Source organism: Seriola dumerili, unplaced genomic scaffold (genome assembly GCF_002260705.1).
Source record: "Seriola dumerili isolate Sdu_G_001 unplaced genomic scaffold, Sdu_1.0 BDQW01000068.1, whole genome shotgun sequence".
In the NCBI taxonomy this organism is placed as follows: Eukaryota; Metazoa; Chordata; class Actinopteri; order Carangiformes; family Carangidae; genus Seriola; species Seriola dumerili.
The window spans coordinates 1,798,875-1,813,388 of record NW_019174323.1 but is presented as its reverse complement, the minus strand read 5'-3'; the positions used below and the strand labels follow the sequence as shown (position 1 = coordinate 1,813,388).

The 14,514-nt window shown below is 40.7% G+C and overlaps 1 protein-coding gene across 2 annotated transcripts in view; it reads right to left on the bottom strand.

Moving 5' to 3' along the window:
- The window catches only part of LOC111220049 (corticotropin-releasing factor receptor 1-like), a 64,643-nt gene extending 51,993 nt beyond the window's left edge, over window positions 1–12,650 (bottom strand). Inside the window, exons 1-4 of one of the 2 annotated variants that reach the window (XM_022742992.1) lie at window positions 12,621–12,650; window positions 8,772–8,859; window positions 4,640–4,699; window positions 4,129–4,254 (exon numbers count right to left, since the gene is read on the bottom strand). In XM_022742992.1, the coding sequence (XP_022598713.1) occupies window positions 4,129–4,254; window positions 4,640–4,699; window positions 8,772–8,859; window positions 12,621–12,650 (304 nt within the window). The remainder of the gene's footprint in view (window positions 1–4,128; window positions 4,255–4,639; window positions 4,700–8,771; window positions 8,860–12,620) is intronic. The other variant, XM_022742991.1, reaches the window with a different exon arrangement.
- Window positions 12,651–14,514: the final 1,864 nt, after the last annotated feature.

Sequence of the window (14,514 nt, the reverse complement as noted above, 5' to 3'; positions counted from 1 at the left end):
TTGATCTACGTTTCTTTTTTACCCATCCAGCAGCCAAACAGACCTGTGATGTTCTTTCTACAATGGAAATGAAATACTGTTCCCAAAGTTTGTCCCAACACTGTTGCAGAAGGTCTTAGGAATGTGTTGCACTCCAGTCCAGTTCATCCCAGACCAGTTCCACGGGGTTTAGGTCTGGAGACTGTGCTGCTCTTCCATCATGTTTTGGGTCATTATTTTGCAGTAGGATGAACCTCTGACCAACCACTCTGTCTTCCTTTGTTACTCTCCTCTTCCCCACCATTCTGACAGCATCATACAGTCCTACTGTTTGCAGTACAGTATTGTCCTAATACTGCATCAGAGCGTGTAGTAACACAGTTTGTTCCAACACTGTCTTTATACAAACTGAGAGCTTGTGCGTCATCAACCTGTAGGAATTGCTTGCACTAGGAGATCTAGAAGTTAATCAATTTCTTATTCCCTGAAACAGGTCTCTTTTGACTCACCATCTCATCCTAACAAGAGAAGGCCACATAATTACCAGAAGACAGAGGCGTGATGACATGGGTTCAACCTTTTGGAAGACATTAATGTCACTGAGTTACGTGGATGGTGTTATTATCAGTATGTCAACACTGTGCATCTAAAGTCTTTGTTCATGCAGAAAGCCATCAGACTCGCTCAAGGTCGCTCTGTTCGTTCAGGAGCAGCTGACCCAGTACGAGATGCCGGGTGGAGACAAAGTCGTGCGTCCTTGCTGGCGTCATGGTGATGAAACGTGTGATAAAGTGTCGTAAAAGTGTCTGCAGTGGTAATCTAGCTGAAATTCCTGATCAGCTCACGGAACACAGTGGAAAACCTGTGAGATGCTAAGTCACAACAATAGTCACGATTACAAGATCATGTTTTTTGTTTGTGTTTTTTAGTGAATGCAGTTCCTTTCTTTTCTTTGTCACATATGACAGTAAACCTATCATCTTTGACCTGTTTGCTATATAACACAAGACATTTGAATATGTCCCATTGTTCCCTACAATTATAACACACTTTCTTCACTTTATAATCGCATTTCATTTCATCTCAGTGAGGCTTTGCCATTAAAAATAAGGATAAACAAATACATTTCCTAATCCCCAGTGAAAAATGAGTGTTAATATATTTAAATTACTAAATGGAAGAAAAGATACAGTATGGAGAGATATACAGTATCAACGCAGCTCCTTTCACCTCCAGATAGTGAAGAGTAAGAACCACACCAGTACCTAAACTGAGCAATATTGACATTTGTAGGTACGTTTCTTATTTGTTCAAGGTCTCATGGCTCACCTGCTAATGTGCCATCAAGCCTGCAAAGTGATTTCAGCTGCACACTTTTACCTGGTGGATGTTTGACTGACCATGTTTGCAGATAAGAAGGAGAAGGAGTTTAACAATGTGAAGATATTTGGAAATAAACTCTCTGTTGAAGTAAATGAAACAATGACCAACATTAATTAATTAAAAAACGAAAGAAAAAGAGAGACCTAATCTGATGGTAACCCAAAAAGCTGAGAGAAATACACTGGATGATAATTATAGCAGATCTAAGATGTGGTTGACCTGAACTGACCCGAGCAGAGAGAGAACAGCAACACTGACAGCAGCATGATTATCCACAGTTCACACTCTCTGTCTGCCTCAAAAACACATTTTTCTCCTGTAATGATGATGACGCACATGATCCGAGCTGAGAGAAGATCCACTCAGATTCACTCAGATATCGGCGTACCAGTGAAACTGGATACAATTTGGTTCTGGTCTCAGGTTTGGGTAAGAACTCGTTGGACCTCTGACATCCAACTGAGAGAAAAACTGTTCTCACCAGGACGGAACTAAGAGTCTGCAGCCACGACGTAGTGAGATACAGTGTTGCTTTACAGCAGCTATAATCTATATTTTTATGATAACAATGCCTCAGGGGTCACTGGGTTGCTGAATCTGCAGCTTTACAGTGACTTTTAGCTCATTGTTTATCTGTGCTGACCACACCTTTACTGCTCTGGTTCACTCTCACTGCTCTCATAGCGCCGTTCATAGCTGCTGCTCAGAGAAACAGCTCTAAAAAGCCACTGTCCTCTACCTGCTCAGCAGCAAACAGCAGACTGGCACAGTCAGAGAGCAGCTGGTGAACATAGTGGAGCATTTAGCAGCTAAAGAGCCAGAGATTTCCCTCAGGAGCTGGTGGAGACCAAACACAGAGCTTAAAGAGATTAGATTGATCAGGTGGAGACAAACCCTACTCCTAATGAAACATAATGTTGCTCTGTAGCTGCTGGATAAGGTTATAAATAACTGTTTGCTAATAAATTCAAAATATGTGATATGTGAATAATGATGATGATGATGATGATGATTCAGTGTTTCAGCTTGTTTCTGCTGCCCCCCCTAGTGTTAAAGGTTTAAATTAAATGCTGAAATTAGCATAAACACAAAGTACAACTTAGTCATAAACCAAAATATTGCACAATATTGAGGGGAACATCAATGTTTGCACTAAATTTCATTAAGAAAAACACATATATTAACCTCATCGTGGCGCCAGAGGAAAATCCAATCTCAATGCCCCCCCCCCCCCCCCCCCCTCCCCAAACCCTGAACCCTCACACGCTTAATTGACATCACCTGGTAAATGATCAAGTGTGATTGAGAGGCTGCAAGGGATCAACATGGTATAATGAGGAATGGGACGGCCAAAACATGTTGCGCACGATTGGGTTTGGGACTTTTGATTTTACATATTTTATTTCCTCCATTCACTACTTGCTTGTAAAAAAAAAACAAAAACAAAAAAACAAAACGTTGGACCAGAGCTGATGAAAGCAGATTTTGAATGTATCATCATGTCACCATTGGACAGGTAACTACACACAGTTGTAGCTGTGAAACACCAGTTAGCTACGCATTGATACTTAGCAACATGTAACCTTGTTTTTCCTTGTTATGCTAACGTTAGGGTTTGTTCCTTTCATGCTTGTTAACTGTTCTTCTTCTATTCTATTCTTTTATTCTGTCTTGTGGCGGTTGTTTACCATTTTTTACGCTTCCATGCGTCTCCTGTTAATTCCCTCAGGCAAGGTCTGCAGCAAGTGTAAGGAAAGTGCGCATAAAGGGCCCAAAATGTCTGAGCCCTCATGCCCTTGAGGGTTTGACAGTGGGACAGCCCTAAGCCCTCATGGATTTAAGTCCGTGAGGGGTGGACAAATGGGATTGGACCTAGGATTCAACCTCTGGGGAACATGAGTGTCTCTTCAAAAATTTCACTGCAATCTATCCAATAATAGTAGAAATATTTCAGTCTGAACCAAACAGACACTGTCATGCCAAAAGTCATGTTGCTGGCATATAAAAAATATATATAAAATACAAATTTCACCTTTTTGGGAGCTGTTTTTTTTCTCCCTCCATACAAAGCATGATACATAGTTTACAGGGAAGATAATTTGCAGTCGCCATTCAATTTCAGATGAAGAGTTTGACCTCAGAGGGAACTGTAGCACAGAGGAGATGAAGAATAGTTCGGCTCCGGAGCATAAATCTGAACCAGTTTCTTCCTTTCACAAAAACCCACGGCCTATAAATCTGATTTGTAAAATATCCACAGAGACACTGCACATAAATACAAATCAGATTATTGATTCTTGTGACCTGGACCGAGCTTCAGAAAGTAGTTCTGACGGGCAGTGATTAAGAAATTTAAGAATGAACACAGTCCTTCATTTAACAGGCTTAAGCAGCAGCTTGTAAAGGTTTCCTCTGTGACATTATCCCATCTGTCTTTTACCATGTAAATCCTGACACATACATTTTTCACAGCAAGTGCTCTATTTGTCTTCTTGTCTCCTTTCTTCTGGCACTTCATTGTGTATTATCTGCAGCAGCCCTACTTTTGTGTGCACGTTTTTTTTTACACTTTTGTTTGTCTCTGGCTAATTTGTATGCTCATGTTAATTTCTGTATACACAATTACGTAAACAGGATTTGCCCAAGGGGAAGATGGATAGGGGATGGGGGTGTGTGTGTGGGGGGGGGGGATCAAATTAAATCTTGTTTTTAATCTATTGTTTCTGGTTTTGCTGGCAGGAGCTGATGGTGACGGTGTGGACTTACTGGTGGTGTTGTATCTGACACCGTAGAACATCTCCGGACAGGGTCGTGACACCATTTGACCGGCGCTGCTCCTGGGCCAGCAGGTGCCGATGCCATCGATGGAGGTGTCACAGTAGAGTCCCGAGCCTGAAGCACGAGGGTGGGGGGGGTGGAGGACACACACAAAGGTCAGATGCAAACATAGATTCCTGGCATGGCTCAGGACTACATATAGCCACGGTGAGATTCTGATAATACTCCAATGATGTTGGCAGTAAATAAGCTGTTTGTGTACACGAGCTTTAATGATTACTCCTACTGCGCTTTGCTTTGCTGCGCTGAGCTGAACGTCGTCTCCCGACGCCACAGTCTATTTCCAGCATTGTTCTCCTCTTTGATGTTAGTCCTTATAATCTGAGTTCAGATCAAACTTGTCTCCCTCGTGGGGGTATTCCACAACAACCCTGCTTTGTGCTAACTGCGTAAGGGAATCAGTTTCACACATGTGAGAAGAGCAACGTGTCAGACTCACCGCTCCACTGACCTGTGGCATTGCTCAGGGTTTGGTTCCAGGAGGCGGCCAGGGACTGCACTGCAATCCAGAAGGGAGAGTTTCATCAATAACCTCAGATTTTTGTTTGCGCAGTTTAGAAGAGGCTTTGAAATCTCATTAGATTCAGCTTAACGGCGACAAAGGGTGAAGCATTAAAGGGCAACAGTAAACACTGGTGACAGACCTTTCCCCAAGCAATAACAGGATGGTAGCTGTGAATATGAATCTAGACATGCCCCCAGGGTCAGGCTATTATTTCTTTAATAACACAAGAAGATTTAGATGAAAATATCCAGAAATCAGGATTTTCTGTGAGGCAAAGTAGATGCTTAATTCTAATGCATTGTTTTTTCAAACCAGTGTCTTCACACCTTTTTTTAGTTAGAAAATGAATTAATCCCAGTAAAAAATGAAAAGAGCAGGGATTAGTTTCAGAGAAACCACAGCACTGGTCGTTTGTTCAAACGCCTCATAATGACATACATTTACATGTTCCTGACAGGGAGGCTGTAGTAGCTGTGAGAACTGTGAATCTCATCTGTCAAGAACAAAAACAAACGTAGTGTGATGCTGTTATGACGCCACAAATATGGCTTTGACTCAGGAGACAGCTGTTTGCATCTTGTCTCGCAATGTTGGTTTCTCTTTAACAAATTTAATCTATCTGTCCCGAACTTTAACCGACTAGTTCTTCCTTTAAATATGGCCACGAGTTGGGCAGTAACACATGAATGAGAGACATTTTACAGTAATGTTATTACTCATAACAAGTAGTTTAAGTTTACAATGTGAAATGTAGTAATTATATTAAGTTACTAATCCCAGTAACGCTCAGTTACTTCAACTATTTTGTATTTGGCTTTTACAGCTGACATTAAAATGCAATCTGTATTGAGATGATAAACGAACTGATCCTGCCTTTGCATTTGTTTACACCTGTTATTTTTTTAATGGGTTCTCGTTTACTCATTGAAATCGGATCAAAGGTCATGTTTACACCTAAGACCTGAACACAGTGTGAGCCAGACCACAAGAAGTGATCAGGCAGGTCATTTACACCTCGCGTTAATGTGTTTTGTTTTATCTGGATAAGGTGTCTGGATACAGATCGCATTTTCATACCAGGTGTAAACAGTGTCTTTGACATCAGTTTCTTCTCTCTGTATTTACTGTAATCTCGGTGCAGGGGCTGCAGGTGTGGGGGGTTAGGGTTAACCTCTGGCAGAAGAAAAAAAGGTCATCTTAGATTTGTCCTGCAGCTGGATGATGGCTCCACTGTGAAGTCTGGACTGTACGGTTGAGATAGTTGTTGATGTTGAATGAATCTCTGTAAACTGTTGACCGTCTGTCTGAAACCATAATGTCTCATTTTCTGTTTCTGTACGATTTAGATGAAACTCTAATGGACTGGGTGACATGTTAGTGATTAACTGTCACTGTGTTCAGACTGTTTATGCTGCTACTGAGATTTCCGGGGTGTCAGTAAAATGTTATAAGCCTGTCATTCCCCATGACAGTGATTTGTTAGACATAGGGGGGGGGTTGTTTTTCCTACTAGTCCGGGGAGCAAGTGATAAGTCTACTAGCTCAATCCAAAGTAGGAGGCTAACAGAGAGCTAACAGAAGCTAAAGGAGAGCTAACAGTGACCTAATGGAGAGCTAACAGCAAGCTAAAGGACAGCTAACAGAGAGCTAATGGAGAGCTCACAGAGAGCTAAACAAAGAGCTAACAGAGAGCTAAAGGAGAGCTAACAGTGGCCCGAAGGAGAGCTAACAGAGAGCTAACAGTGAAGTTAAGAGGTTTGGTCTTTTGGCGTTGGCTAATGGTAGCTGTTGTTCTGGTTGCTAAGAACTTGCCAGGAAAACCAGATAACGTCTTGTAACCTTCTTACTGAATGACGCTATGCTACAACACATAACATGTGACATGTGAATGTGGAGGACCTGGACTTGTTTAAAGGCACAAATGCTGAGTTTTCTGAGTAAAAAAGGTAATGTAACAAGTAATGTAAGTGATTACCTTCGCTGTTGAGTAATTAGTAATTAGATTTTAACTAACTAACCCAGCACTGATTACTAGTAATGGACAATATGGCTCAGCCTGTGTAAACAGTTGTATCATGTCTCCTGTGGTTTTGGAGGAGCTCTCTTTAGTCTGAGAAAATAAAGATAAGGGTTATCTTGGTTTATTCATGGAGACTCTAAATTTATAATAAAAAGTCTGAGTTAAAAACTGGGGAGGTGGAGTTTCAAAAATGTGCACAGGGAGAGATGCATTACAGGATATATAGGATTCCCTTAGTTTAACCCATAAAATGAACTAAATATCAGATAATCTCACCCTGTGCTGCCTCAGTTTCTTTGTTTCTTTTTTTATCTGTCTCTCACAAATATCCCAAATTTACAGAAGAACAAAGACTTCCCTCTAATCACAGTAAGGGCACACACACGGAAAACTCACGTGGGCTGTTTTTTTAAAGACAGAGATAAGCAATCATTCTAACATTTAGCTCAAAGGACCTACCATATAATACAATACAAAAATATGATTTGTACAGCCATCACTACTCAGTCACAACTGGAGCTGGTTAATGTTTTAAATTTTTCATCATCTGTGACAATGAGAGTTTCAGTGTGCAGTTTCAATTTATTTTTAAATAAAAAAAATATGCTCAACACAGCTGTGGTATGTCCTGTTTTGTCCTGACTGAGAATTCAATGTCATTTTTTGACTTTTTTTCAGGGTGGGGGTTTAAAGTAAATAATTAATGATTTAGCCAAATAATAAACACATAAAAAGATTCATTTAAATTTTTTAATTTGAATTCCATCACATCAATTAATATTATCATTAGATAAACATTATATGAGCATAAAATTAACAATTTAGTTCAACTTTTTTTCTGTTCTTTTCTCCCTTTTTTGTATGTTTATGTTTTGTAACTGATTATTGATTGATTTAATCATTTTCCTTCGTTGTGCAATTTTTTTTCTCATTGCCTGCTTGTGGATGGAGCAGGGCTCCCAACATGTCAGCATGCTTGATGTACTATACTTTGCATATGCTTCATCCCTGCAGTTATATCTAATTTTGTGTTGTTACTTCCATATTTACGCAATACATAACTGATCACAAAAGAAGGTTTAGTTAAACTTGCTGATTTTATAATGTTCCGCTTGCCTGTGCAGAGAGCAGCTGTGCACACCACCTGGATTGGGCTGTGGGTTGCCAGGATGTTGTGACAGATGGGTTGAAATTGTATTTATGTGTGTGGATTGTGTGTCTAGCTTGTGTTTCATACATAATCTGGTAACATCAGATAAACATAAAACATATGGATGTGGTTATGAAGATTATTTTTGATAAAGGTTGAGGGAGGTTGATGTTTCCTGGGAGAAACAACAAAACAGGATGGCGCCGGGAGATCACCTTGAAGTCCCGGAGACTCCTGGGCAAAAGGGGAGTGCTGGCAGATATGGACTTACTGGTTCCGGCTTCTCAAATGTGAGCATTTGCAGCTTTTCTCTATTTTATATCATTGTAAACTGAATATTTTTGAGGTTTTGGACTGGGCTACGTCACCTTGGGGTTTTTTTTTTTTTTACCTTTCAAAGACTACATGATTAACTGATGAGTCAAACAGTAATAATCAACATATAAATCAATAAGTAAAATAATTTGTAGCCCTCCTTGACACATTTCAGTGCTGAGGCTCATCACAAAGCAATGTGACAGCATATTAAATACAGAGAGCATTGTTACTACCTGAGAGCTACCTGAGACATCTTTATGAGTATTACCAGAGGCAAGTAACGAGAAGATATGTGTGTGTGTCCTCTCCGGGTGTTTAAGTTTAACCAGCTATTACTGTGCTTGTGAGGTCTGCACAGAAATGGAATAATAAGAAAAGACAGTTTGCCAATATCCACAAGGGAAAAGTTGTGATCGAGGACGAGGCTTTGGCATTTAGCGGCTACCATCACGAAATGGAAAAAGACTGAACATCAATTCAATCTCAAGTGGATCAACTTCAATTCTCAGGTTGGTTTTATAACCGGTCTTTTAAAAGCTTTGTGGTAAACATCCCGCTGAAGCTGGTCATCAACTTACAGGAGAAATTCCCTGACAGCATGAGCAGAGCTTCACATGTCAGATCTGCCACAGAGGCCGATGGCAGGAAGCTCACAATGGCACACACCTGCGAACACAAGAGGAGACACACACACACACACACACACACACACACACACACACACATACACACACACACACACACACACACACGCACACAGGGTCAGGATTCATCAGATTAAACATTACATCTCGTTTGCCTCGTGTTCCTTTAACTCCCTGCCGCACAGAGCAGATGAAGTTGTGCTGAATCGAACTGAAAGACTCTCGCTGCCCTTGAGCAGATGATGCATGTATTAACAACTCCCCTCGCCTAATGCGGCGCTCCTAATTTGGAGCGCTTTGTAGTCTGTAATCATCATTCTCCCTGTCAACAGTCTTGCATGTTTACAGATACAAGTATTCAATAAAATATAGAGGCAGAAGAAATTACTGATTGCCTTCTTAAAGGAGGGGTTGTAATGATGAATTCAAGATATCCACAGTGTGTGTGGTTGCCTACTTTGCATGTGTGCTGAGGGGGAGAAACATTGAATAATGCACATAATTTTAAAACTACAGCAGGCAGTTCAGGAGGCGGGATCCGTCTGTATCTGTCGGATCTCGTGTGACATTAAGTATCTCTGTTTCCACCACGATAGGGAATATGAACGCCTCTATTTAGGGTTTTTGTTAAAGGACAACACAGCGAGCAGAGTTCACGGTTCACAGATGAATATTTCATCCACACACTTTGATCTCGACTGGATTTCTCTCAGCCTTTATGAGTGACATCTGGAAACCATCCAAACCTTGAAGGTTGGAACAAACATCCAGTGAATGTGCTTCACGTTGCATGTGGAAACACTGAACCACCGCTGCTGGGCTGGCACATAGGCAGCATCTGTCAGTGCCGTTTTATGAGGCAAGAAAGACCACAAAAGACTGTAAAATGTCATCAGTTTCGTTTCTTGTTTGGACTAAACTGGCCTTCCCTAATTGACCCCGAACACCTCAGTGCAGCTGTGCTTTCCCAGCGGACACTACTATTACCAATAAAGCCAATGTTTCACTTCCTGCTTAAATAAAACATCCTTCAATCCATCAATAATGCAGCGTCTGAAACTGTGGACGTTTCATATCCGTCAGACAGAAAATGAATTTTAATTCATTAAAATTCCTCACTTTTGTGTCATCTGTCTTGAGTAAAAAGCACATTCATACCTGCTGGTCACAGCAGCGTGAAACAGCAGCAGTGTACGTAGTCACATCATATAAAATGCTAGAGTGGTCCAGCTTTCAAACGAGGGTTCCTAACGGTTTGCTGCGTCTGCTTCATGCCCTGTGAATCCTGGGGCAGGTATCAGGGTACAGTCACCTACTGTACCAGCTGTCCACCTCCTTCCAGGTAATTACAGGTCAACAGCTGACAGCCACAATGCACACGGCAGGATAACACAGACGTTCATTTGCAAAGGATTTCATTTTTTCAGTCGTGGAGGAAGATTTCAGATGCTTCACTTGAGTAAAAAAAAATAAATACTTCATTAAAAATAAAAGTCCAGCATTTAAAATCACAGTGACAAGAAAGCACAGAAGTGTTATCAACAGAAAAAGGATCATTATTACTGATGCATAAACGAGTGACCAGCATTTCTGTCGAAGCTGGTCGGGGTGGAGCTGCAAAAATCTCAAGTTTATAAAGAGATTTCTGCCAATAATCAACCCCAACACATTTATTTCACAGTACAGTAATATTATTCAAGTTCCTTTTAGATTATATCAACTTGTTTTAAAATATTGTATTTAAAAAAAACTAAAAAAGTCTCTATCTAAGGCTGTTTCTGTACCTTTTGGTGCCTGGGTTGACGTGTCCACTAACTCCCCCAAGGGGATGGATCTTTTTATTATTATTATAATAAATTTACATTTAATCAACTTCACTCGACTTCTGGTTTGTGTCCCACCAAAGACGTTTACAAGAGTCAAGAGTTATGATTTATCCTGAATATTTTCTACTATACACAGATTATTTTTTTCATTTTTCCATAATAAGTCACTGGCTTCAAAAACAGTATCACTCTACTCTCTTTTACACTCTATGGATCAAACCAGATGAACTGTCTGAAAGATTTAATCACCCATTGTAGCCAACACCCATGTTTTCAAGGTCCAGAGCTCCAAATAAATAAATATCTCAGCATTTGTAAAAAAAAAAAAAAACAAAAGGTTTTTGAAAAGTGTAGATTAAAGTTGATTTAAACAGAAAACAGATCAGTGACATTCTTACTGTTCTCAGATTATTGGAGCTGAGTTTGTGCTGAATAAAAACATATCTAGCACTTTGTTTTTCACGGCATGTGAAACCAACTCAAAAGTGGCTGACAGGCCTCAGACTCAAAGACTTAATTGACTTGATAATGAATTATGTTTCACAGGATGAAAATAAATGAAGCAAATTATGCAACATAATTAATTACTATAGCTGATAAAAGTAGTGGTGTATATTTTCCCTCTGAAATGATCTAATGTATAAAGTGTCATTAATTAACAGCAGTGGAAAAAAAGAAGTACATTTACTCAAGTACTTGAATATTTCTTCAGTGCTACTTTCTACTTCTACTCCACTGCTTAACAGATGGGAATATCGTGCTATTTATAATATAATCAATGAGATAAAGGTTGGCTCACAACCCACCCTGCAGTATAAAGTGGCTAAAATTGGCTCCATCTTTACCAGCTGCAACAATTCTGTACTTTTACTCAAGTAAAATGTTGAATGCATGACTCAGAGTAATCCTACCCGGCGGTATTTCTTCTTTAACTTCAGATCTGACTTCTTCTTGTACCATAAAACTGAATTCAGGTCCAGCACTCAAGTTCTAGTTTGACCTGAGCAGGCATGTGATATGTGAGTTGCTGCGAGTGTGGGGGCCCTGTGTGCTCTTAAATGACTACAATGTGGACGCGAATAGAAAGCGAGGGGGGGGGGGGGCTTAAAAAAAAAAAGGGTTCAGAGGATTCTTTACTATTCTTAGTGTGACAGTTTTCCTCACACAATAGAGTAGGAGGTAGATGAAGTAATTCACCTCGGGCATCTGTAACAACATCATCCTCATGTCTCCTATGAGTGCAACAAATCCCAGGCCGTACTGTTGCCTCTGTGGGCTCTCCATGTTGAGAGATGGTATCAGATAATTGATCTCAGTGAAGCATTTTTTTAGACTAGAGATTTGAACTTAAGCCTCAACTTTGTCCACTTTTCTTATCCGGGGAAGCAATGGGAAGTGGGAGTGAGAGGGAGTGCACTTGCTGCATTAACACGCTTTAATCCCCAGTGTCCCAAATCCTGGTTTTCCAGCATCTGAATCTGAATCCCAGATAGGAAGAGGAATCATGTTGTTTTTTCTCATGCCATCTTAACCCGAGTCCTGGTTCATGTTTCTGTTTACAAGTAAACACAACATTGGCAGCTTCAGCACTTCAATGATATAATATGATGCAGATTGTTCTCAATATTCCAGTGGGAAGGTGGGGGAAAAAAATCCCCAAATCTCCCTCTGGATTACTCTCCTACTTCAAACCTTTCAGAAGAGAGAAGGTTTATTTTTTTCTTGCTTTAAATGGATGTTTTTTTTAAAAAAATAGCTCTGACATGGAGACAATATCCAAAACTGACATCTGGTTGGGATGATAGTGTTAAATCCCTTCACATCAAGATTATACTCAGCTGCAATCCGCGAGAATAAGAACAGATCTACTTGCTTTTGTTCCGATATCTTTAATTAAATGTCTAAGAAGATGAGGGAAAAGAAGATGAGGTCAAAGCGCAAAAGGCGCAGAACTTACCTCAAGCAGAAAGAAGCATTTGCGACGCATTTCCACTCCTTTATTTTTCACATTATTTTCATGTGTCGTTAATTTTCTTCTTCTGACTTGATGGAATCCGGGGCACACTCCACAGAGACTATCCTCTGAGTTTTATTGTGCAAAGAAAAGTCGCAGCAACAATTTTTTTTTTCTTTTTTCTGATGGTGCCAAATATGTTGTTGTTGTTGGAAATGTGAAAAAGCAAAAGCGCGTAGCCAGAAGGAAACCAACCGGTCTCCAAGTGAGCTGTCCGGGTGATATCAGAGGTTATGTTCCATTACGGTAATTTAATAAAATAAATTTTAAAAAAAAGCCCGGGAGCACAAACATTTCAGCTGGCCTCCGGGTGATGAACTGTCCTCTCCGTTCAGCTCGGGTTGTCGTTGAACAGGCAGCTCTAATGAAGTCGTTCCGGTTAGTTTGTGTTGGACTGGAAACCGAATCCACCGCGGAGAGAGCGCACCATCAGCCGGGCACCGCCGTGTACCCTTCAAGGATGGCCCCGAAACGAAACTCCTTTTACACGCATGGTTTACTGCGCAGGTTACCCGGAGCTACACCGTCATGTCCCCCCCCCCACCTCCTGCTGCATATCCAGCTTCTGACTCCTGCCGTGGTGGTAGCCTATAGACCGTCTCCTCAACGCGCCGCCCACGTTGTGCCACTTTGTCGGGGAGTATCCGACGCGACTGAGGAACTACTCAGTTTCTCCTCTTGGAGTTAATTATGCATCAGCTCCCCGCTGGTCCGGATCCTAATCTTTAATCCCTTTGCAATCTAGATGTCACTGCCGCGAGGAAAGTTAAAAGACGGACCCGGGCTAAACTGATTTGGGAAGGGTGGGTGTGGATCCGTGCGCATCACTGAAGAGAAGAGAAGAGAAGAGAAGCTCTTATTAAGCAGTCCAGGAAAGGGAACCCTTTTAACATGTGCCCCAATTTACAGATGAATTAGTGCCAGAGCTTCGAGTTAACAGATTTGGCTGTGAGCTACTGACGGACAGATGGTCCTACTGTGTCAATAAAGTTAAGCATCCCTCGGGATCTTTTCAAATAACCTAAAATCCAATAGAAATGAGTTCCAAAAAACATGCTCTTTAAAAACAGATTTATAATTCTAATGCTTGTGTATGCAGATTAGGGCTGAAACAATCACTCAATCAATTAGTTAATCAACTGCAAATTAATTGCAAACAAAGGGATTCAAATTTAAATAAGACATAAGCTGATTAAAGGGATGAGAAAAAATACTTACAATACATACAAAATTGTCTTTTTTTTATACTGGAGCTTTAAAAATCCAACTGTGTTCTTTTTGGCCACTTGGGGGCAGCAGAAGCAAAAACTAAACACATCACATATTTTCACCTTATCAAGTTGAAATTCAATGTGAGAACAACGTCAACAGTACGATAGACGACATAGAATAGTCTACCACCAACCGCTGACCTTGATATTTTGTTCATCTTACAAGAACTATTTGTAAGTTTTGCTATTGCTACATAGCCAACGTTAGCATTAACAGCTATTCACTGGTCTTGAAAAAACGTTGCGAGTTCAGCATCAAATTTAATTTCTTTACTCACCAAGAGCTGTCGCCAGAGGTGGACAGAAAACACCAACGTTAACTCTTGTCTCTATTACGTCTTTTCTTCTACTGAAGTTAGCACGCCAACCAGCTAACTACAGCCCGTCTCGTCAACTTTCCCATAGCGACTCACTGTAGCCTCCAATCTGCCCTGAACAGTGCTGCTCAGAAAGCCTATTATAACCTCATGTATTATAATGACAACGATGGCCGAAGCTCTTATCAAGCAACAATCACCACCACCCGCTCCCAGGAAGAAACCACATTTGGCAGCAGAGAAAACTTA